At 37.4% G+C, this 25,874-nt stretch overlaps 1 protein-coding gene across 1 annotated transcript in view; it reads right to left on the reverse strand.

The window, feature by feature from the left end:
• Positions 1 to 25,874, reverse strand: part of EVA1A (eva-1 homolog A, regulator of programmed cell death) — a 595,363-nt gene that overhangs the window by 384,205 nt on the left and 185,284 nt on the right. Inside the window, exon 5 of the mRNA XM_053709620.1 lies at positions 6,318 to 6,461. Within this exon, the coding sequence (XP_053565595.1) occupies positions 6,318 to 6,461 (144 nt within the window). The remainder of the gene's footprint in view (positions 1 to 6,317; positions 6,462 to 25,874) is intronic.

The raw sequence follows: 25,874 nt of genomic DNA on the forward strand, positions 1-25,874 counted from the left end.
CTGGTAACATGCTCAGTGGCCAATCACTGGATGCATAAATAACTTAGAAACTTTGGCATATGGGGTATTCCTAAAATCAGAACAACATAATGTTTTCGGTAGGTATTCTTCTTTAGCTTCAATAGTTATGTAGAAAATAGAAATAGTTATAAAGAAAACTGCAAAAACAATTTTGCCCCATTTTTCAGTATTAAATCCCTATTTATGGTTATTTTATTTACCCATATAGGGTATAATAAGAAAGACCTGTTTCTCTGTTAAAAATTGTGTATAATATGTATGGCTGCACTTTACAAAAGAGCCGATAATTAAGGTAAAACAAATAGTGAGCAAAAATGACAAAGAATGGAAACTGAGAAAAACCTTGGTCCTTAAGGGGTTAAATATAAGTATCTACTGCAGCCCTTTGATACAAAGCCACACACACACATTCTAAGCTCTTTGTTTAGAAACATGGGTAGGACCCATAATGCAACATGAAAGTGGGTGGTATGTACTTTCAAATGAACAAGTAAGGTAAAAATGTTCATAGGTTTTATTGTTTTGTTTGTTTTTTAAAATTGTTACTCTTCTCATAGATACTATCTAGTTGTTTTTTTTTGTGTGTTTAAAAGGCATAGATGTAAATGTAAGCTTTAAATATGCCTATGGCCCCTGTGTTTTGCTCTTGTAATTACATATTGCTTATGTTGTGATCACTATTTTCAACAAGAAGTGTGGGCAAATGGGCTCATAATCCAAACTCCTATAGACTTATGTCATAACAGATGTATCCTAACTGTGTGTATACATGATAAGGTTTATATGCAGTCTGTGTATAGTATGCAGAATGCACTTGGCTCAGACAAATGTGTGTTTGTATGAACATGATCTGATTACTTATACAGCGCAAATAATTGACTACATGAACTATTCAATCAATTGAGAATTATCTGTCAGCTATTTAAGAAGCTGTTTCATTTCAACATAAGAAAAAAAAACAAAGAAAGCATTTGCTCTGTGAGTTAGATGTCTACTTTTATTCAGTAAATTGTACAGTGACAGAAAGCATGACAGTGCGCGCTTAAACTTATTTTCTCCGCTCGCGGCTGTACTTTCTCAAAGCAAAGTGTTTCATAGAAGCTTTTGTAGCAAATTTGAGGGTTTAAGTGCCAGGCAGGGTGAGAGATTGGGCAGACGGTGTCAGTTTGTGTGTGTTAGTTATTACTTGAGAGAAAGTATTTTGTCTGAATATTACTGCTTTTATTATTTAGAGCCAGTGCACCAAATACAGCCCTATGCACACATATGTGTCTGCTTTGGGGTCTTCTGCTGGGTGGGAAACACGTTGTCTACAACTCAAGAGCCCTCTGAATGGGTAATTAGTAACTCTGCAACTTTACATAAAAGTGTTCCTGTGTCACTAGACATTTTTAGGAAATATATTATTATTTGTGTGTTTAATACTCATAAATTATGTTACCTCCCTTAAGACTTTCAAAATATAATTCTGCAGCCCCCCTGTTAGGAAGTTAGTCATCACTGATTTCAAGTTTGAAATGTTTTCAGTCTGCACTAGCAGATAATATTTTGATATGTTAATACAAGCCAAAGCTGTCTTCATACTATCAGTGTGCAGGGGCAGGCTGAGCAGACAGGCATAGACAGGGCCGCCATCAGCGGGTGACTCCTGTCAGGGGCCCAATGGGCCAGGGGGGGCCCATGAGGCAAGAACAAAAAAAAATTTTTTTTTCTTTTTAATTTTGGCAGCCACCAGTGGGAACTACAGCAGAGTGCTAATTGAGCATGGGAAATTTTATTACAAGGAGTAAAGTATTAGCATTTGAGAGGATTTCTGAGTGTGCACTAAACCACTATGCACAGTGAGAGACAGACTTGGCACTTTGTACAGTGTGTGCCTGAGTCAGACGGCAGATCACTTTCATTTGCAGAGGAGGTAGGACTTACTTAGCAAATGTTTTTTATTTCTTTGTGCAATTTCGGATTGTAACTTCAGTGTGGTAGTAGTTGTATGGTGGCGCCAGGGGTCCATAAAAACACATTTTTTTGGCAGCAGTGTAATACACAAATGGTAGGTGCCCTTTTGGAAGATATGCCATATATGTGTGTGTGTGTGTGTGTATATATATATATATATATATAACATTCCAGTTTACTGCCCCTTTATGCAAGGACTTTCCAGATGCAAGGAGGCATTTTATCTAAGATTTTTACATCTGCATAAAATGTTATACTCTCAGACTAAGATTGCTCAGTGTTTGAAATGAGACAGGTTAACTTAAAACTGTTCAGTTTACACTACAGCTGACTAAATTTTGAAATACATACCAACAAGCCTAAATCCTTCATTTAACCAGATCTAATAGTATGAGTACCACAGCTTATGGTTCCACCAAGACCATATAGAGTACAGCATTTTCAAAATCCATAAGTACAGCTGACAGATGGGAACATTTGTACACTATATTTGAAGTGGTGCTCTTGGTTGGGGAAAATAGGGAATAAACAAACAAACATATGTCAACCTTTTAAAAGTACTTTTCTTCATCTAGTCATCTACCTAGATCATTAAAGGGACAGTCAAGTCCAAAAAAAACTTTCATGTTTCAAATAGGACATGCAATTTTAAACAACTTTCCAATTCACTTTTATCACCAATTTTGCTTTGTTCTCTTGGTATTCTTAGTTGAAATCTAAACCTAGGAGGTTCATATGCTAATTTCTTAGACCTTGAAGGCCGCCTCTAATCTAAATGCATTTTTATAGTTTTTCACCACTAGAGGGCATTAGTTCACGTGTTTCATATAGATAACATTGAGCTCATGCACGTGAATTTACCATGGAGACAGCTCTGATTGGTTAAAATGCAAGTCTGTCAAAAGAACTGAAATAAGGGGGCAGTCTGCTGAGGCTTAGATAAAAGGTAATTACAGAGGTAAAATGTGTATAATTATAACTGTGTTGGATATGCAAAACTGGGGAATTGGTAATTAAGGGATTATCTATCTTTTAAAACAACAAAAATTCTGGTGTTGACTGTCCCTTTAATGTACAATTTTGAATTCACAGAATTATTTTTGTTTACACATTTACAAATATGATTCTTTAAAAAGTGATCTCTTAATTTCTGAAATTTTTTTATCATGCATGTCACACACTGTTGATTTAGGGGATGCAAGGTGCATAAATGATTCCACCTGTGAGTGTTTCTGTGGGTGTCTGTGTTTATGTCTTTGTGCTTTGGTTTGTGTCTCTATGAGTGTGTATGTATTTTTTTTCTGTGGGTCTCTCTGTGAGGGTTGGTGTGTATGTCTTTGTGCATTTGCTGTGGATGTCTGTGAAGCTGTGTGCATATGTCTTTGAGCTTTTTCTATGGGTGTCTCTGCAAGGGTATGTGTATGTTTGCCGTTGTGTATTTTCCCTAGATGCCTCTGTGAGGGTGGGTGTGTATGTCTGTGTTTTCTGTGGATGTCTCTGTGAGGGTGTGTGTGTACGTGTATATGTATGTCTGTGTTTTCTGTGGATGTCTCTGTGAGGGTGTGTGTTTTCTGTGGGTGTCTCTGTGAGGATGTCTTTGTGTGTTTTCTGTGGATGTCTTAGTGAGGGTGTGTGTATGTATGTCTTTGTGTGTTTTATGTGGTTTTCTCTCTGTGTGTGTATGTCTTTGTGTGTTTTCTGTGGGTGTCTCTGTGTGTGTGTGTGCATATATGTCTTTGTGTGTTTTCTGAGGCTGTCTCTGTTGGTGTTTTCTTGGGTGTATGTGCAAGTTTGAGTTTGTGTGTGTGGGTGTGCCCATTGTCTGTTCCTTTTTAGGATATTTTGACCTTATTACTGATTATTCACATCTTTCTACAGACTTTGAGACTAATGAGACCTTTACGGAAGTCACCTAATCCACCATTTAACCTTTAAATTATTGTTTCAGCAGTTCAGGGCCCTTCCTTTCAGCCACTGCATGCTGTTGTCATCATTTAGTTGGCATCTTCCTTTACAAAAAGATAATCAGAACTCCATATTTTGCTTTCTAAATCTCAAAAACTGTAGTCTACCTCATTACTTGTCAGGTCAATGTCATCAAGTGCTGAGTGTCTGTTTGGGTGTCTGAGTGTGTGTGTGTGTGTTTCTTTGCGTGTCTGCTAGAGTGTCTATATGTGAATCCTTATGTGTGAGTGTGTGTTTCAGTGTATGAGTGTGTCTGTATGTTACTACCTTTACAACATTTCCAAGTTTAAATAGACACTTAAGAATAAAGTGCATATATACGTTTTAGTCATTTGGTCAAAAATTGCACATGTCAAAGGGGGGGGGGCGGCTGATCAATGGTTAAGTCAGGGGCCCCAAAATTTCTAGTGGCGGCCCTGGCATAGGACCTGAACCGAGGGCCCAGCACATTTGTGGGGGGTGTTCCAAGTGTGGGGGGGGGCTCCTGTGTGTTATTTTTGCTCACAGTTAAATGAGCTAGCGCAGCAGTGACAGTTGAGCTACTCTAGCGGTTGTGACTGTGAGGGAGCAGGCAGCAGCAAGCAGGTAACTTTTAGTATGGGACAGCTGCACTAGTGTTTGTAAGATGGGGCAGGCGGCAATAATTAGGAGCTAGTACAGTGCCTATAGCTATGCTAGCAGCAAGTAAACAGTGTGGACAGACTGCATGCCCTGTCTCTGGAGTGGGGGCCCTGTGTCTGGATAGGAGGGCTGTTGCTGTGGGAGCCTTGTAATAAGGGGTCAGAGGTGGTGGGGGGCCTGGAGTTTGATGTTGGGGGCCCTCTCTTGGGAGTTTGGGGCCCTGGTGGGGGTGAGGCAGGCAGGCAGTGGGTTGAGGGTGGGGCTTAGGGGGCTGGTCTCAGTCTACCTCTGTCAGTGCAATACACTGTGTGGTGTATGTTGCCCAGCTAATTGGTTTAATTAACTGACATCACTTGCACACTGTACAGGAGCTGCTGGGAACACTGAGTGGCAGTCAGCATCTCTGTAGAATATGTTCTTAGTGGTTTAAATAAACATCCAATAGAGGTTTTAAAGGGGAGTGTAATATAAAGAAATAGAGTAGCCTATTTTCTAATAAAAATCAATCATTTTGTAGATGCTAGCATTGCATTATATAATTGACCTATTTCCACCATCTGCAGTTGTCTGCATATAATAAGTCCTACGGTCATTAGGTTTGTACTCTGGCCTACGTATATCATGCCACATGAACATAACTGTCTTTAATGCATATGACCTTAGGCAAGCTGATGCAGAGGTTGGGGTTGATACATATTTAAAGAAAATTTGCCATCTGTGTGAGGCAAATTAACATATAAGCATATTATAGCCACCGCAGATTACAGTGCAAATCATTATCTAACCAGTAGTAACATTTAACAAATAGTTTTACAAACATAAAAACATCACACAAACTATTCTAACTGTATACAAAGCTGTGAATTTCAAATATGACTTTTATGTCCTTATTAACAGAATATTTATGTATTATTCCTTTTAAGAAATTTACAACATAAAAAGCACCTGCAATAAAAACGAAATACTCAGACAACTCAAACAGACTGAATTGAGTATTACACAAGCACAGGCAGTGATAACAAACAGAAAAACAGTAAAACTGTATAAATTAATCTTGCAAAGGCTCAAATTACACAGATAACATATTGATAAAGCTGGTATACCTTTCATCTGAATGCCGAAGAGGCTTCCAAAGTATCTATTTATCAAGCTTATCATTAACTCAGCGCACCTTTGTGTAAATGTGTGAGGTTTATTTATCAGTGTATAGGTGTGCAATGAAGTTAAATATGGTCATAACTGCTTTTTTATTGACGGACTTGTAAATTAAGCCCCCAGAAAAGTCTGTAAGTAGCAGGAAGATATAGAACATACATTTATACCTACATGACTGAAGAGGCACTCATGTGAATTAGCAAAATGGTGAACAATAAACTGTTATTGTTCTTCCTTTTAAAACTAAACTATTCACAGCTTGCATTATGATCTTAGGATAAGTGGTCTCACGTGACTATTGCAATGGTTACTAGTCCACTCATGTTAAAGATGGGAAAAAAGCAATGAATAAAACAATATTTAAATGTAAAGAATAAAATAATAACTGGATACAACGGTTCATTTTATCCATTAGAGAGACCCACTGCACAATGCGATGAACCTAACATGGAGACAAATTAAACACTATCATCTTTGAAGTTAGTGAATATAAAACCTGAATACACCATAACATTTAGACTATAAATAATATGAAACCAGGACATTGCTACCAGAACTCTATAGTGTAAATATGAAGAATTAATTAGCATCAGACTCACCACAGGTGTAGATGACATTAAGGTGCTTGCGGACACCAGGGTAACACGGATCTCCAAACTCATAGATGCTGGCATAGATACTGCAGCTTCTCCTACCCTGGCATCTTTTGGTCATCAAGGAAAGGGCTGAAGCTGACTGGCACTCTAATAACCAAGAGATAACATATCAGTTTAGGGTTAGTCACTAGTATACAAGATTAGAAATACAGTTGTAGAGGATACACATTTATCACTGACATTATTGTCTTCTGGTAAATATTAGCCTTAGACTGAACATCACAATAATGCTGTATATGATGATGCTTTATAGCTAAAAAATACAAATAATAACAACACATTCACAAGTTAATTGTACCCAAGTCTGATGTTTATCTAATAGAAAATCTTGTCACTTATTTTACACGTTCTGGTGCTCCAATCAGATCAACGTGTCTTATGCAGTATCAAATTACCAGTGACGTGCAGTGACGTCAGAGGCTGGTGAGGCAGTGGCTAGGATACACCTTCATTCTTTAGATATCCTTTGTTGAAGAAATAGCAATGCACATGGGTGAGCCAATTACATGAGGTATCTATGTGCAGCCACCAATCAGCAGCTACTGAGCATATTTAGATATGATTTTCAACAAAGGATATCAAAAGAATGAAGAAAATTAGATATTAGATGTACATTTGAAAGTTATTTAAAATTACATGCTCTTTCTAAATCATGAAAGAAAACATATGGGTTTCATGTCCCTTTAAATGGTGTCTTGGAAAACTGGTCAACTTAGTAAACATCTGATTTTAGTCTAAAAGGATTGTAACAGAAACTCTTGCCAGATAACAAAATGCTTGCTCTGATTATGAGATCTAGAAATCCATGCCCATTAAAATATGTTTAAAACATACTTTTTACTTTAATGCTGCAAATTATGCTTATAGATTCTTTCATTATTCAGTAAATATAAAAATGTCTTGATCCAGTGGCGGCTGGTGAAATTTAAAGATGGTGGGGCGCTTGACTCCACCCCTTTAAATAAAGCCACACCATCAGATGGCACTACCAATTCATTAATTAAATAAATAAAAGGTAGACAGTAACACAGAAAAGCACTCAGGGGGAGAGGGAGAGAGAGACGGGGGGAGAGAGACACAGAGGGTTAGAGAGAAAGAGAGAGAGACACAATCACACACAGAGGGTTAGAGAGAGAGAAAGAGAGAGAGACACAATCACACACAGAGGGTGAGAGAGAGAGAGAGAGAGAGAAAGAGAGACACAATCACACACAGATGGTTAGAGAGAGAAAGAGAGAGAGAGAGAGAGAGAGAGAGAGAGACAATCACACACAGAGAGTTAGAGAAAAATAAAGAGAGAGAGAGAGAGAGAGAGAGAATCACACATAGAGGGTTAGAGAGAGAGAAAGAGAGACACAATCACACACAGATGGTTAGAGAGAGAGAGAAAGAGAGAGAGACACAATAATACACAGAGGGTTAGAGAGAGAAAGAGAGAGAGACACACACAATCATACACAGAGGGTTAGAGAGAGAAAGAGAGAGAGACACAATCACACACAGAGAGTTAGAGAAAAAGAGAGAGAGAGAGACACAATCACACACAGAGGGTTAGAGAGAGAGAAAGAGAGAGACACAATCACACACAGAGGGTTAGAGAGAGAGAAAGAGAGAGACACAATCACACACAGAGGGTTAGAGAGAGAGAGAGAGAGAGAGAGACACAATCACACACAGAGGGTTAGAGAGAGAGAGAGACACACACAATCACACACAGAGGGTTAGAGAGAGAGAGAGAAAGAGAGAGAGAGACACACAATCACACACAGAGGGTTAGAGAGAGAGAAAGAGAGAGAGACACAATCACACACAGAGGGTTAGAGAGAGAGAGAGAGAGAGAGAGAGAGAGAGAGACAATCACACACAGAGGGTTAGAGAGACACATAAGGGATGAGAGAGTCAGAGGGGGAGGAAGAGAGAAAGAGACCATGGGGGAGAACTACACATAAGGAGAGAGATGGATAGATAGAGACACACACACCAAGGGGGGGGGGAGAGGGACCACTGCATTTTTAAGTAATAAAACAGCAGAGCTACAGAGAGTTCAGAAAGTGAGACTATAAATTAGTGTGAAGTACAGAGGCAAGCTGCTAAGTTAGTGGGTGTAAATTTTGAGTAAACAAAATACAAAAATGATCTTTAAACTGCTGTAAAAGAGTAAAAAAAACAAAAACACTAAACCACATTCATTAAATTATAATTTTCACTAACAGAATCCCTTTCAGTAAAATCAGAACTTACTTCAATAAGATGTGGCTAAAACACTGCTCTCTCTGCATCTCTTCCTGCTCTGTATGTAAGGAACTGACGGTGGCACATTCCACTTCACTTAGAGGGGAAGAACAGAACTCTCTTTTTCACTTTAGCAAAGCTTGCAGCTTCACAGGACAGCAACAAAATAAATGAAAGTTGTTTTTTTCTGTTTTTGTTTTGTTTTATATGATTTAATATCCAGCCCCAACCCTAAGTTCCACTTACTAATGCCTCTCACTGCATTGGGTCAGCCCAAATAGGACTGCCTCAAATAAGCAGTTAATGGGCCATGCAATGATCTTAACCACTTTCATCCAGTAGGTGGCGCAGCATGTTGTGTAATGGTGGGCAGACCTGCTTGTGCCTCTCCATTGCACAACATGTAGCTGTGAAAAAAAAAATGCTGGGCAAAAAAAAATTGCAATTTTTTTTTTTTTAAAGCCAATAAAAAAATATATATTTTTGCCCATATGAGAGGTGAAGCACTGCCTCACCTGCCTCTAGTGACTGCACATCAACCATACACACAAAGCAAGGTGTAAGATATATCTAGCTATTGAATATCCTGTTAAGTGGGTGCTGTTCTCCAAAAAGTTTGTTTATAAAAAATGGGTCATGCATCTTACACAAGAAAATAAGTTAACTTTATTTATCCAGCTACATGTTCATATCAACATGACCAACAAGATCTTTCCTTCTAACTAGACCCTAAACTTTTCATGAAAGCATATTAACAAATGTATGGAGTAGTACATATCTGTTCCACAAAAAGTGACCAAATATATATACACACATACTCACATGTATATGGGGGGTTTCTTCATTATAAGCGTGCGTAAATTTATTTGATACTTGTATTTATCAATTTTTCTCCATCTGGGTAAGGGAAATTCCTGTGCACCATTTATTTTGCATCATTCATTTATTTGTTATCTTTTAAATTATTAATTTTTAATTTAAAGTGCTGCCACATGAATGTGTTGTGTAATATATACATATATAAAATGTACCCCCATACACCAGTGCTAGTCCTTCCTATATGCAGGGTTTTTCTCATAGAAAAGGCTTCACAGCCAATTACAAGCAGTACCGCCCACATCTGCTTGACTGGCAGTCATAATATATAAGCTTCTGATCTGCCGATCTGGAAACTTTTGCTATTACAGATATGCCCTACTCAGCTCATGAGCTAAAATACTATTAAATACAGTAGACAAAATCATAATAAAAAAGACAATGTAATAATATTTCATTTGAATTTCAAACGAGCAGTTGATTTTTTTTTCTGACAAAATTCAGTGTCCTTTCTTCTCCCTGCCCCCTATCATGTGACAGCCATTAGCCAATCACAGATACATATACATATATAATGTGAATCCCTGCACATGCTTAGTAGGAGTTGGCGCTTTACAAATTGTGAGCATAAAAAGACTATGTATAATATAAAAATATAAAGAAATTGGAACTTTGTTTTGTTATGGTTTAATTTCTCTTAATAATATGCTTCATAACATTGCAGCATATACATTTAAAACCATTATTTTATTTTATTAACACTAATTGCTTTGAAAAGATATATATTATGTTTGTATTCAGCTTTATGGCCCCCCACATGCAGAAGTAATGTATGTTTACACAGTGTAATTGACAGGGTCAGTAATTGCCTCTAGAAATTACAGCAGTGACCCATAACAGAGTCTCATCGGAAGCTTGTGTTTTGAAGTCTGTCACCTGCTGCCTCTCTTGCCAAAAGCTCACTATCAGGGGAACTTACATAACAAACCATTGTTCAGAAATACTTCACTGCTCTTTTCAGTCTGATTGCAATGCATGTACTGTTGTCATTAGATACCAAGATTCTTAGTGTCCAGAATTTGGTTCTTTCTAAGCTTTGTTTGAAAAAAGAAAAAAAAAAAGGATCATCAGCATATCTGTGGTTGGCATGAAATAATTAAATGCTGACAAGTAAATGGTACTTATATTTTACTTGCTAATAGAATTTAAACAAACAGTCTAGTGTTTCCTGATACAGCTGCCTGATCGGGGAAAGAGATTGCTGTTTATGTAAAGAGAGAATTACAGGAACGTTTTACTCCTGGGCCAGAGTGAACTACTGACAGTATAGGCAATTATGTAGGAATTAGCAGCCAGAGAAGTGAATACAAAACATTGGTTAAAGGGACAACAACTAAATCCTATAACCCTATGCATATAAAAGAATACAACTTAAAGCACAGTTAAATGTAAAAATTCTAATGTTTAAAAAGATAGCTAATCCCTTTATTACCTATTCCCCAGTTTTGCATAACCAACACTGTTATATTAATATACTTTTTAACTCTGTGATTACCTTGTATCTAAGCCTTTTCTGACAGCCCCTGATCACATGATTTTTATATATTATCTATTGACTTGCATTTTAGCCAATTAGTGCTGTGTTGTGCACAACTTCACGGACGCGGGCACAATATTATCTATATGGCCCACATGAACTAGCAGTTTCCTGTTGTGAAAAGCAAATAAAAAAGCATGTGATAAGATGCTGTCTGTAGTGACTTAGAAAAAGGCAAAAATTTAGAGGTTTGAATGCTATAAAGTATATTAATATAATGATGTTGGTTGTGCAAAGCTGGGGAATGGGTAAAAAAAGGCGTTATCTAACTTTTTAAACAATAACAATTTTGGTGTTGACTGTCCCTTTAAACATGTTAAAATAGATATATTTTAAAAATATTACATTAAAGAGACTTGAAACCCGAAAATGTTCTTTCATAAATCAGACAGAGCATAGAATTTCAAACAACTTTATAATTTTCTTCTATCATCACATTTGCTTCATTCTCTTGGTATCCTTTGTTGAATGAGGAGCAATGCCCTACTGAGAGCAAGCTGAACACATCAGGTGAGCCAATGAAATATATGTGCAGCCAATCAGCAATTAGCTCTCAGTAGTGCATTACTGCTCCTGAGCCTACCTAGGTTGGATTTTTACCAAAGGAACAAAGTTAGATATTTAAAGTACATGGAAACGTTTTTAAAATGTCATGCTGTATCTGTAGGACAATTTAAGTTTGGCTTTATTGTCCCTTTAAAGCTATTTATTTTGGTTTTGAGACTAACAAGAAGAGCAAGTTTGTGCACAATTTAATTTTAGGGATTGATTTCTCACTGGCAGATAAGCAGAACTCCCACTGCTGTACAGGTTAACACTAAGATGCCCAAAAAAAACAAAACGCTAATGTCCTAATAAAATGATATTATAACCATTTTCTTATTATATCTAAATGAAGCCCTTGAAATTTGCTACAGAGTCCTTTTTTTCTTTTTGTATACTGTGTATCCTGCATGTTAAAGGGCAATTGTTCAACATATTAAATCATTTTATATATATATATATATATATATATATATACACAAACTCACATACATATATACATTTTAACAATGTCATACACTGTTGCAACACGCTGCTGACCTTTTGTGCTCAACAATGTATAACATAGTTACAAACACTGATGTGATATAGGGGCATATTTATCAAGCTCGCCCCGTGTTTCTGGCGAGCCTGCAGGCTCGCCAGAAACAGCAGTTATGAAGCAGCGGTCACAAAGACCGCTGCTCCATAACCTGTCCACCTGCTCTGAGCAGGCGGACAGACATCGCCGCGATTCAACCGATCGAGTACGATCGGGTTGATTGACACCCCCCTGCTGGCGGCCCATTGGCCGCGAGTCTGCAGGGGGCGGCGTTGCACCAGCAGCGGATCAGGTCCGACAATGCGGATCAGGTCCGACAGACCTTGATAAATTGGGGCCATAGTGCTCAGGACACATGCACAATTAGTTTGCTGCAATTGTTTTCAATAGACAATACTCCATACACCCCTTGCCTTATTTGGAGCATCCAATCCCGATTTGCTACTAAAATAGAGATCACTATTGACATTTTCAAGTTCTTTACTGCTCATATTTTGGATTATAATACTGCAGCTCTACACTACAATTAGGCGCACGTTTTTTCAGTTTTTGGTGGATATCACGCTTTTAAGCTATTCATTTTAGAAGTAACCCAATAACCGGTTTTATTATGTGCCACAATTTTATGTGTTACTGAAGTTTTTAATTTTGAGATTGGCCAATCGTGTGTATATATGTTAACCTGTGGAAAATCTATATATTTTTTTTTCTTTTTACACTTTGTCTAATAAATTATTTGGAAGTTTTAAACTGTTAAAGTCCTTATCATTACACATAATGGCCTCTGTTTATCAAGGTCTGTCGGATAAATACGGCGAGCAATACTCTCTCCGTATTCAGCATTGCACCAGCAGCTCACAAAAGCTGCTGGTGCAACGCCGCTCCCTGCAGACTCGCGGCCAGCAGGGGGGTGTCAGTCAATCCGATCGTACTTGATCGGGTTGATTTCCGGCGATGTCTGTCCGCCTGCTCAGAGCAGGCGGACAGGTTATGGAGCAGCGGTCTTTGTGACCGCTGCTTCATATCTGCTGTTATGATAAAGCTTGATAAATATGCCCCATAGTATTTAAAATTTGCTTCTTAGCGCTTCCCTTTATTTCCACTATGCTTTCCACTTATTTCTTTATATGTTGAGGGATATATATCTAGGAAAGATTAGCTCTTTCCTTCATTAGTTTTCTTTGGCGCAAATTATATCACATCCCTGTAACTCCCCTTAATGTGTTTCCAATGACTGTTTACAAGCTACAGATTATAAAAAGTATGGGAAATTGCTAATTTGGGTTTGATTTTGTATATAGCATAGTTATTTATTGTTAAATAGTACTCCTTAGTGAGCTCAGAAGCGTCCACATGTTTTATGCCACCTGGCAGCAGTGTTTGCAACATTGTTTATAGCAGCTTTATACATAGCTGCAAACACTACTGAGACTGCTGTAGAAACATGCACACTCCTAAGCTCCTATCAACCTGCATAGGTTTAGTCTTCAACAAAGGATACCAAAAGAACAAAGCAAATTGTATAATAGAAGTAAATTGGAAAGTTGTTTAAAATTGCATGTTCTATCTGAATGTTTACTGTCCATTTACTCCTGCAAGTAAAATGGATCATTGTTACATTAAAGGGGAAAACATTTTTACAGTACACTGTCCCTTTAAAGACATATATGTGGCAATGTTAGGTTTGTGAAGTCTGTAGTGTGATCTTCCAATGCTCATAAATGGAAAAACACAATTTTCAGATTTAAATTAAAATAAAAGATGCAAAATAAAAAAAATGAAAGTATACTACAAAGTGTTGTTACTACATATAATGAAACTTTTTTTTGTCCTATTACAATGTGTACCCTTAACTGAGGCAAGAAGAGATTCCTGAGTAATAAGGGTTGTTTGGAAATGTGTGTAACAGGTTTACTTCTCCATCTAATAACGTTCAAGGACACCCTGTGATATTGGAGCTCCCAAGACTAGGAAGTGATGCAGCATTGTGGGGCCATGTGGAATGTTTTACTCACGAACAACCATTGTTATGATTAGTATGATTAAGTCACATATTGTCAGCAGGGCCGGATTTCCCATTAGGCACAGTAGGCATGTGCCTACAGGCGCCTTGCAGTGAGGGGCGCCTGCCTGTCAATAATAAAAAAAAAAAAAAAAAAAAAAAAAAAAATTTTTTTTTTTTTTTTTTTTTTTTTTTTATGAGGGCATTTATTTTAGTAAGAATTGTGCTGCCAGGTGCCTACAAAGTCGAGTGTTTCATTGGGAATATGTTACAGCAGTTGAGGGAGCCATGAAGGAGAGAGGGGCAAAGATTAAAACTAAACCCCTCCCATTGAATTTCTAAATTCTAATTTTAAACACATTTGTTGACCCCTGGATTACATATAATCTACAACATTCCATGTTTTCCTTTGAGAGCAACATCATATGATATTTATATTTCAGAACAAAATAAATGTAACATCTGTGTGTGTTTGTACCAAAAATATCAGAGTTTACAAGATTTTTTTCCCTACATTTTATATTTTCTTCCACTGGCTGCACAGGTTGTTGATGGTGATGAGCTTGCATGCTGCTAGTTTTAATATTGCTATTGTTTACACAAAACTGTGTTTGACTCCAACAAAATGTTAAGCACATAGTCAAAGTCATCTCCAGAAAAGCAATACACTAATGGCTTGTCAATAAACATGTCCTATGAGCCCATCTGGGTCTGCACAGATGTGTATTGCTGTCTCAGAACTGACATTGACTATGTGTTTAACTCTTTTGCAAGAGGCTAACACACTTCTCTGCAAGCACTAGTGGAATAATAAAATGCCCAGCAAACTGTCACATTTGATGTCCCTTTAAATAGGGTTTTCTTTAGAATATTTTGCATTAAAAGTTTAACATGATTTGTTTTTGTTATACATAATAGAAATTGTATGGCCATTTGAGTCAAGTGAATATTGATTTTTGGTGTAGCTTCCATTACAACAAATATTGCAATTGGTGTGTGTATTTGTGTATCTCCATAAAAGGGAAAATGTAATTTTACATCTAATATTTATTTTTAGTTGTCCTAAATAATAATAAAAAAAAGTCCTCATTTTTTCCACTTTTTTCTAGGGGGGGTGGGGGGGTGGGGGGGGCGCTTCAGGTTTTTGTGCCTACAGGCACCTGAGATGTAAATCCGGCCCTGATTGTCAGCCCTTGTTAAATTGTTTCATTGTAAATATAGAAGTCAAGGAAACTCATAACATGTCAGCAATTAACTGTTGCACAGAACAAGAAATTTTTAGCACCATAAATCAAGATCAGTTCAGGGATAAACCTCTTGAAAAGCCTGGTTGTATTAAAGGTAAATTACAGTAAAAATGTAAATGCGCATAGATAAATTACATTTTTGAATAAACATATTTGCAATATACATGTATTGACAATAATGCTTCTAGTAAAAGTAATCACTGTTTTAGTGCTAACATTAAAACTTTTTTATTGGGTGAACTGTCCCTTTAACACAGTTATTATTACTTACAATTGTGCACAGATAAGGGATACACAAGTGTTCCTGTCTAAATAACCAGAGATATTATGATGAAGGGGTTTTACTTGAGGAACCCGAGAGGAGCAATATTTGTATTATTATTGAGTGACCAAATTGCATGAAAGAAAATAAACTCTAGTGACACAAACCCCAAAGCAGATTGAAAGGTCAATCCACATATTGATGCATAAGTACAAGGTTACACTGCGGAGAATGCACACCTGGAACCAATTTCAGCACCACATCAGCACATTTCTCCTAAGTATCTTAGAGAGATATTAAACAGTATGAGACTGTAATATAAAATATTTAGTTATCTGTTAAAGAAAAAAAAAAAGTAATATTGTTTTATTATTTATTTTGTCCCATTTTCCTGTAATTTAACATGACGGTTTTCTAAATTCCACAGAGTTTCTATAAAGTAATGGGTTCTGCAATATTTGAACTTAAGTTTCCTATTTATCTCTCTCCCGCTGAAGACATTTAGGTACATATATAAAACAGGCAATAAAAGAGATTATGTAAATAATGTTGTTTGGAACATACAGATGCGGCGAAAGTATTGGTACCCTTGTATTTTAAAGTATTGGTACCCTTGTATTTTAAAGTATTGATATCCTTGTATTTTAAAGTATTGATATCCTTGTATTTTAAAGTATTGTACCCTTGTATTTTAAAGTATTGGTACCCTTGTATTTTAAAGTATTGGTACCCTTGTATTTTAAAGTATTGGTACCCTTGTATTTTAAAGTATTGGTACCCTTGTATTTTAAAGTATTGATATCCTTGTATTTTAAAGTATTGTACCCTTGTATTTTAAAGTATTGGTACCCTTGTATTTTAAAGTATTGGTACCCTTGTATTTTAAAGTATTGGTACCCTTGTATTTTAAAGTATCGGTACCATTGTATTTTAAAGTATCGGTACTGTTGAATTTTAAAGTATCGGTACCGTTGAATTTTAAGAGAGAAACACAAAAATAGCCTGACTAGAGTTTGCCGAAATGCACATTGACAAGCCACGGTCCTCCTGAGAGAATGACCTTTGGATAGACGAAACAAAAGCAAAGCGTTTTGGCAGATCACAACAAGTCCTTGTTTACAAAAGGAAAAAAAGAAGCTTTCAAAGAAAAGAACGGCATCCTACATAAAACATGGTAGAGCCTCAGTGAGGTTTTGGGGTTGCGTTGCAGCCTCTGGTACTGGGTGCCTAGAATCCGTGCAGGGTACAATGAAATCAGAAGACTATCAAGGAATTCTATAGCGAAACATACTGCCCAGTGTCAGAAATCTGTGTCTCATGTCATGGTTCCTCCAGCAGGATAATGACCTCAAAAAGCACCCAAGAATGGATGAGAAGAAAGAAAAATAGATTTTTCCGAAGAGCCTTCTATAAATACAGCTCTGACTCCCATCCAACATCTATAGAAATAAATAAATAAATGATAATAACAATAATAATAGAAAGAGCTGAAAAAATGGTGGATACCAAATACTTTTGTCAATTTTTACTTAGTTTAGAGAAAATTGTGCGTTTATCTAAAACAAAGTGTAAGCGTACCAATACTTTCTGCCACATCTGAAGGATTGCTAAAGTAATTCTCTAAAAGGGTTTCCACACATCCTTATTATTTATTTTAGTGCCTGATTTGTATTTGTCACTATTTGTCCTCAGCAGAAGAGATAAAAAGGAAAGTTAGGTCCAAACATGGAGGCTCCCATTACGTTTAGAAAAGAAAGCACTTTATAGAAACTAAACATTTACACTTATAGCTTAAATATTTAAACAACTAATATATATTCTTAAAAAAATGCATTTATATATTTATTCTACATCACTTCATCATCATTTACTGTCAAATTTCCCTTAAATGAAGGTAAATTGTGCTTAGTTTTACCCCAGTTGAGAACTGTGGGGTATGTCTAAAGATAACATATCTAACCTGCTTTAAAGGGATACTGAACCCAAATTTGTTCTTTCGTGATTCAGATCGAGAATGCAATTTTAAGCAACTTTCTAATTTACTCCTATTATCATTTTTCTTTATTCTCTTGGTATCTTTTTTTTGAAAAAGCAGGATTGTAAGTTTACCATCCGGCCCATTTTTGGTTCAGGACACTGGATAGTGCTTGCTAAATGATGGCTACATTTAGTGCTACCCAGGTGCTGAAGCAAAGATGGGCCAGGTTGTAAGCTTACATTTCTGCTTTTTCAAATAAAGATGCCAAGAGAACAAAGAAAAATAATAGGAGTAAATTAGGAAGTGGCTTAAAATTGAATGCTCTATCTGAATCACAAAAGAAAGAAATTTGGGTTCAGTATCCCTTTAAGATAACATCAAACTTCATACACCCTTTAAAAGGCATATCTAGGTATGTTCTGTAAGTAGTTGTGTATGACCAAATAATACTATAAACCAATAATTTTGAAACCTAAGGCCAGGGTCAAGGGGCTACAGTTTTTTTCAAGACCCCGTCTTTCCATGCACAATACTCATTTACCTCTCCCCGCTTGCAGCACAATGAATGCAATCTTATTTAAAGGGACATGAAACCCAAGCTTTTTTTTTTTCATGATTCAGATATAGAATGTAATTTTAAACAACTTTCCAATTTACTTCTATTATTTAATTTGCTTCCATCTCTTATTATCCTTTGCTGAAAGGTTTATCTTGGCAAGCTCAGGAGCAGCAAATAACCTAGGTCCTAGCTGCTGATTGGTGGCTGCATAAATATACCGATTGTCATTGGCTCGCCCATGTCTTCAGTTAGAAACCAGTAGTGCATTGCACCTCCTTCAACAAATGATACCAAAGAAATGAAGGAAATTAGATAATAGAAGTCATTTAGAAAGTTGTTTAACCCCTTAACGACCAAGGACGTGCCAGGCACATCCTCCATAGGAGGTCACTTAATGACCAAGAATGTGCCTGGCACGTCCTCTGGGGTTTTAAGCTCTGGAAGCGATCCTGATCGCTTCCAGCAGCTTTTAAGGTATTGCAGTGATGCCTCGATATTGAGGCATCCCTACACTACCTTTTTTGGCACACTGATGCAGAGAGAGCAACTCTGTAGCCCTCTCTGCATCGGCCAGCGATTGTGCCGATCGTTGGTGGGTGGGAGCAGCTGCAGGGAGGCGGGTGGGCAGCCCATCGCTGGCAATCTTCCGGCCAGCAGTTGGAAATGATTGTCGGATGCGCGCACGGGGGGCGTGCACGTGCACACGTGTGCACCTGCGATGGTGCCGTTTTTTGGTTTTGAAGCGGTGGGAGAGGGTGGTCGGCGGCAGTTGTCGGTGGGAGAGGAGGGGGGAAATTATTTTTTTAAAATAGGTCTGGGAGGGGGAGTGAGGGCATCTACACTACAGAAAAAGTTTAGAAAAAACACATTTAAATGCAAAATGGGTACTGGCAGACAGCTGCCAGTACCCAAAATGGTGAAAAATAGTTAGTGGGGGAGGGTTAGAGAGCTCTTGGGGGGGGGGGGATCAATGAGGTTGGGGGCTAAGGGGGGATCCTACACAGCAGAATATATATTTTCTAAAAAAAAAAAAAAATTTTAAAAAAGCCCTTTATTTTAGTACTGGCAGTCTTTCTGCCAGTACTTAAGATGGCGGGGATAATTGTGGGCTGGGGGAGGGATGCAAGCTGTTTGGGAGGGATCAAGGGGTGGGATGTGTCAGGTGGGAGGCTTATCTCTCTACACTAAAGCTAAAATTAACCCTTCAAGTTCCCTACAAGCTACCTAATTAACCCCATCACTGCTGGGCATTATACAAATGTGGTGCGCAGCAGCATTTAGCGGCCTTCTAATTACCAAAAAGCAATGCCAAAGCCAGTTTGTGAAAAAGTGAACTTTTTTTTTTACTTGATCGCATTTGGCGGAGAAATGGTGGCATGAAATATAACAAAATGGGCCTAGATCAATACTTTGGGTTGTCTACTACACTACACTAAAGCTAAAATTAACCCTACAAGCTCCCTAATTAACCCCTTCTCTGCTGGGCATAATACACATGTGGTGCGCAGCGGAATTTAGCGGCCTTCTAATTACCAAAAATCAACACCAAAGCCATATATGTCTGCTATTTCTAAACAAAGGGGATCCCAGAGAAGCATTTACAACCATTTGTGCCACAATTGCACAAGCTGTTTGTAAATAATTTCAGTGAGAAACCTAAAATTGTGAAAAATTTAACGATTTTTTTTTTATTTGATCGCATTTGGCGGTGAAATGGTGGCATGAAATATACGAAAATGGGCCTAGATCAATACTTGTGGGTGTCTACTACACTACACTAAAGCTAAGATTAACCCTACACGCTCCATACAGCTCCCTAATTAACCTCTTCACTGCTGGGCATAATACACGTGTGATGCACAGCGGCATTTAGCAGCCTTCTAATTACCATAAAGCAATACCAAAGCCATATATGTCTGCTATTTCTAAACAAAGGGGATCCCAGAGAAGCATTTACAACCATTTATGTCAAAATTGCACAAGCTGTTTGTAAATAATTTCAGTGAGAAACCTAAAGTTTGTGAAAAAGTTTATGAAAAGGTGAACTTTTTTTTGTTTTGTTTTTTTTTATCCCATTTGGCAGTTAAAAAGGTGGCATGAAATATACCAAAATGGGCCTAGATCAATACTTTGGGTTGTCTACTAAAACAAAATATATATATATGTAAAGGGATATTCAGGGATTACTGACAGATATCAGTGTTCCACTGTAACTATCGCTAATTTTGAAAAAAAAAAATGGTTTGGAAAAAGCAAAGTGCTACTTGTATTTATTGCCCTATAACTTACAGAAAAAGCAAAGAACATGTAAACATTGGGTATTTCTAAACTCAGGACAAAATTTAGAAACTATTTAGCATATGAGTTTTTTTGGTGGTTGTAGATATGTAACAGATTTTGGGGGTCAAAGTTAGAAAAAGTGTGTTTTTTTCCAATTTTTCATCATATTTTATATATTATTTTATAGTAAATTATAAGCTATGATGAAAATAATGGTATCTTTAGAAAGTCCATTTAATGGCGAGAACAACGGTATATAATATGTGTGGGTACAGTAAATGAGTAAGAGGAAAATTACAGCTAAACACAAACACAGCAGAAATGCAAAAATAGCCTTGGTCCCAGACGGTCAACAAATGGAAAAGTGGTCTGGTCACGAAGGGGTTAAAATTGTATTCTCTGTCTGAATCATGAACGAAGAATGTTGGGTTTCATGTCCCTTTAAGTCTGTTTGAATCAGATTTGTATTATTTATTTTATAAATATCAGCCTGTGGGACATCTAACATTTATTTACAGAGATAAATGTGTTTTTGATAAATAGATTTTCTTAAATTTGTTTAATAACCTATGAATAAAATATATTCGTCTAGATTACGAGTTTTGCGGTAAGCTGAAAAAGCAGCGTTAACAGGTTCTAACACTGCTTTTTTACTACCGCTGGTATTACGAGTCTTGCAGGTTTAGGGGCACCGCACACTTTTTTGGCCTTACCGCAAACCGACTTACGTAAAGTTCGTAAACCCTTTTTTCTATGGGACTTCCATAGCGCTGGTATTACGAGTCTGTCCTGGGAGGCCAAAAAGTGAGCGGTACACCCTACCCCGTCAAGATTCCTAATGCATTTTAAAGTCAGTAGTTATGAGTTTTACACTACAACGCCGTAGCATAAAACTCATAACTAAAGTGCTAAAAAGTACACTAACACCCATAAACTACCTATTAACCCCTAAACCGAACCCCTAAACCGAGGCCCTCCCGCATCGCAAACACTATAATAAAAATTGTAACCGCTGATCTGCCACTCTGAACATCGCCGCCACTATAATAAACATATTAACCCTAAACCGCCGCACTCTCACCTCGCAAACACTAGTTAAATAATATTAACCCCTAATCTGCCGCCCCTAACATCGCTGCCACCTATCTACATTTATTAACCCCTAATCTGCCACCCCAACGTCGCTGCCACTATTCTAAATTTATTAACCCTTAAACCTAAGTCTAACCCTAACCCCCCCTAACTTAAATATAATTTAAATAAATCTAAATAAAATTACTATCATTAACTAAATAATTCCTATTTAAAACTAAATACTTACCTGTAAAATAAACCCCAAGCTAGCTACAAAATAACTAATAGTTACAGGCAAGTTTGTATTTATTTTCACTAGGTAGAATAGTTATTAAATAGTTTTTAACTATTTAATAACTACCTAGCTAAAATAAATACAAAGTTACCTGTAAAATAAAACCTAACCTAAGTTACACTAACACCTAACACTACACTACAATTAAATAAATTCCCTACATTAAATACAATTAAATAAATTAAATTAAATTAGCTAAATCACACACAAAAAAACACTAAATTACAGAAAATAAAAAACAAATTACAAGATCTTTAAACTAATTACACCTAATCTAATAGCCCTATCAAAATAAAAAAGCCCCCCCCAAAATAAAAAAAATCCCTAGCCTAAACTAAACTATCAATAGCCATTAAAAGGGCCTTTTGCGGAAATCAGCTCTTTTACCTGTAAAAAAAAAATACAAACAACTCCCCCAACAGTATTTTTATTTTGATAGGGCTCTTAGATTAGGTGTAATTAGTTTAAAGATCTGTAATTTGTTTTTTATTTTCTGTAATTTAGTGGGGGGGGTTGTGATTTAGCTAATTTAATTGATTTAATTGTATTTAATGTAGGGAATTGATTTAATTGTAGTGTAGTGTTAGTGTAACTTAGGTTAGGTTTTATTTTACAGGTAAATTTGTATTTATTTTAGCTAGGTAGTTAGTAAATAATTAATAACTATTTAGTAACTATTCTACAAATTCTATAAATACAAACTTGCCTGTAAAATAAAAATAAACCCTAAGCTAGATACAATGTAACCATTAGTTATATTGTAGCTAGCTTAGGTTTTATTTTACAGGTAAGTATTTAGTTTTAAATAGGAATTATTTAGTTATTAATAGTCATTTTTATTTAGATTTATTTAAATTATATTTAAGTTAGGGGGTGTTAGGGTAAGGGTTAGACTTAGATTTAGGGGTTAATACATTTAATATAGTGGCGGCGACGTTGGGGGCGGCAGATTAGGAATTATTAAATATAAGTGTAGGTAGGTTACTGCGACATTGGGGGCGACACATTAGGGGTTAATAAATATAATGTAGGTGGCGGCAATGTCCGGAGCGGCAGATTAGGGGTTAATAAGTATAATGTAGGTGTTGGTGATGTCAGGGGCAGCAGATTAGGAGTTAATAAATATAATATAGGTGGCGGCGATGTCCGGAGCGGCAGATTAGGGGTTAACAAGTATAATGTAGGTGTTGGCGATGTCGGGGTGGCAGATTATGGGTTAATAAGTGTAAGATTAGGGGTGTTTAAACTTGGGGTTCATGGGGCTGCGTTACTGAGTTATACGCTGCTTTTTGGCAATTGTTAGACTTTTTCTCAGCCAGCTCTCCCCATTGATGTCTATGGGGAAATCGTGCATGAGCACGTAAAACCAGCTCACCGCTGACTTAAGCAGTGCTGGTATTGAAGTGCAGTGTGCAGCTCAATTTTGCTCTACGCTCACTTCTTTCCTGTTAACGCCGGGTTTGTAAAAACCAGTAATACCAGCGCTGCAGGTAAGTGAGCGGTGAGAAAAAACTGCTCGTTAGCACTGCACCCCTGTTACCCCAAAACTCGTAATCTAGGCGATTACCTTTTACTGAAAGATGATAAACAACCCAGTGTAAATACCATTGTAATAAACATATTTTTGTTTTTTGTTTTGCATTCTAAATATAGTATTTATTCTTTATAATTTGCCACATTGTTTCTGGATATTTTTAAGGTGATGCAAGTTTTATTTCACCTGCTTGTAAAGAACATAAGAATATGCTCTATGTGTTGTTAAAAGGACATTAAACTCAAAACATATTTCCCCATGAAATGTGCAGTAATGTATAGTAAAACAACTTTGCAATTTATTAATTTGCCTCCTTTATCTGTGGTTTTACACTGCCGAGAGAGGGGATGAAGTGCATTCTGCAGGATTCTTAAAGGGACATGAAACCCAAAAGTGTTTTTGCATAAAACAAAATCTTCCAATTCAATTCTATAATCAAACTAACTTCATTCCCGAAGCGTGCATGTGTCTGCAACATTATATGGCACCATATTTGCAATAATGTTATACATTTGCAAGAGCACTAGATGCTGGCAGTGTTTCCTGCCAATTAGTGATCCAGACTCAAGCATGCTACCTACCTTGGTATGCTCTTCAACAACCAAAAGTAACATGAGAGCAATAGAAGTAAATTGGAAACTTTTTAAAAAAAACTTGTATGTTCTATCTAAATTATGAAAGAAACATTTGGGATTTCATGTCCCTTTAACCTTAAAGGGATATGAAACACACATTTTTTTTCTTTAATGATTCAGATAGTACGGAAGCCCAGAGAGGCCATGCATGTTTAATTTTTTAACTTGTTTTGTCGACATAACAAAATTGTTTTGTCAAAAAAACAAGTTCTTTTGAGAAGAGATTTTATTTTTACACACAGATTGTTACATTTACCTAACCATTCAGGAAGTGTTACAGTGATGGAGCAAACTGATTGAAAGGGAAAGCAAGAACTTTTATTCAGAACTGTGTGCCTGTCTGGGAACATTTATCTTGCTTTCATATCTGTGATCTTGTCACTTCAATGAAGTGGTTATCTGGTTGCCCTTTAATCACTCGGAGCCTGGAACCCTCTCTTTCTTTCTTTTCCTATTGTGTTTCTCTTTCCCTCTCTTTAAGGGCTAGATTTATCAAAGGTGAGGCGTACAGGGGCGCGTATATGCGCCTCTGTACGCCTCAGCTCGCCTGTGGCGGAGCGAAATTACCCGCAGGTAATCACCATTGCACACAAGCGCAATTTTGCACTCGCGTGCAATCCCGCGCACAGCCAATCACGCACGGGCAGGAGCTGTCAATCTCCTCGGTCGGACTCGACCGCAGAGATTGAATTTCGCCACCTTAGAGGTGGCAAAGACGTTAGGGAAGCGGCGGTCTGGTGACCGCTGCTTGTTAAATTACGGCGAGCAAGTTCTTGTGAGAACTTGCAGCCGTAAGGCTTTGATAAATCGAGCCCTAAGTGCAACTGTCCATCCATGTATATTTCTCTCTGGCTTTGTTTCTTCGTATCTCTGCTGTTTTTTCTCTTGTCATGGGTGTCTCCCTCTCTCTCTGTGTCTCTATGTTACTCCCTATTCCTATATTTCCAGGGTCAGCTCCAGGGGGGGGGGGGCATTGATGGGCAATGCCCGCCCAAATGAAACGCTGTGCCCCCTCAAAAAAATAATTTTGTTATTGTATAAATAAGTGTGTCATAATTCTGGAAAGATGGTAACCCTAGTCACACCAAGGGGGTATTAACACATAATATTGTATGTGTATCACTTTCTCAGTGGAATAATGCTGACCTTTTACAAGCAACACACTGAAACTGTTCCCTGCACAATGTGTGCAAACCAGACTCTTACAGGGAGACTGTATAGAATAAATCTCTTACACGCAATGCGCCTTCACCTAGGGTAGCTATGACACCAGCCACGAACTGTAAACGTTCTCAAAAAACTTTGTAAACCAGTCACTCAATGGGAACAGTTCTCAAATGATACCAGCAGCCACTCAGCAAATTGTGTACATATCAATCATGGTGTGGGTGTTCCCATTATAGTGTGTATATAGCAGTCACATGCAGTAGGTGTTCCTAGCATAGCATGTCTATCTATGCCAGTCACACACAGTGGGTGGTTCCTTATATAATGCCAACCTCTTGTCTAGCGCATATGCGTGTTGTGCTCAGGTTACAGTCCAATGCCTGCACTGGGCCAGCAAAACAAGCAAGGAGCCCTTCATATCCGACAGCAGCAGCACACTAACTAAGGGAATGCTTCCACTTTACATAAATATGGCGGCCCTCAGAGGCGCACACCGGTTGCTGTATCACAGTAAGTCCCAATCTTTTCTTTTTACCATATTATACAGTGTTAACTGAGCTTTGACCCTGCTCTGTGCCCGCATTATATACCCACCGGGCAGGTGGGCAGCATTCGCTCTGAGTCTGTGACTGGCATAGCGGGTGGAAGCATGTGGTTTCCTAATTCTAATGTATCTTCACGTCACGCATATTTTATGTTGTTTATTAACATTACCAGCTGATAACATTAACCAGTAGT

The sequence above is a fragment of the Bombina bombina genome, chromosome 4 (assembly GCF_027579735.1).
Source record: "Bombina bombina isolate aBomBom1 chromosome 4, aBomBom1.pri, whole genome shotgun sequence".
NCBI lineage: Eukaryota > Metazoa > Chordata > Amphibia > Anura > Bombinatoridae > Bombina > Bombina bombina.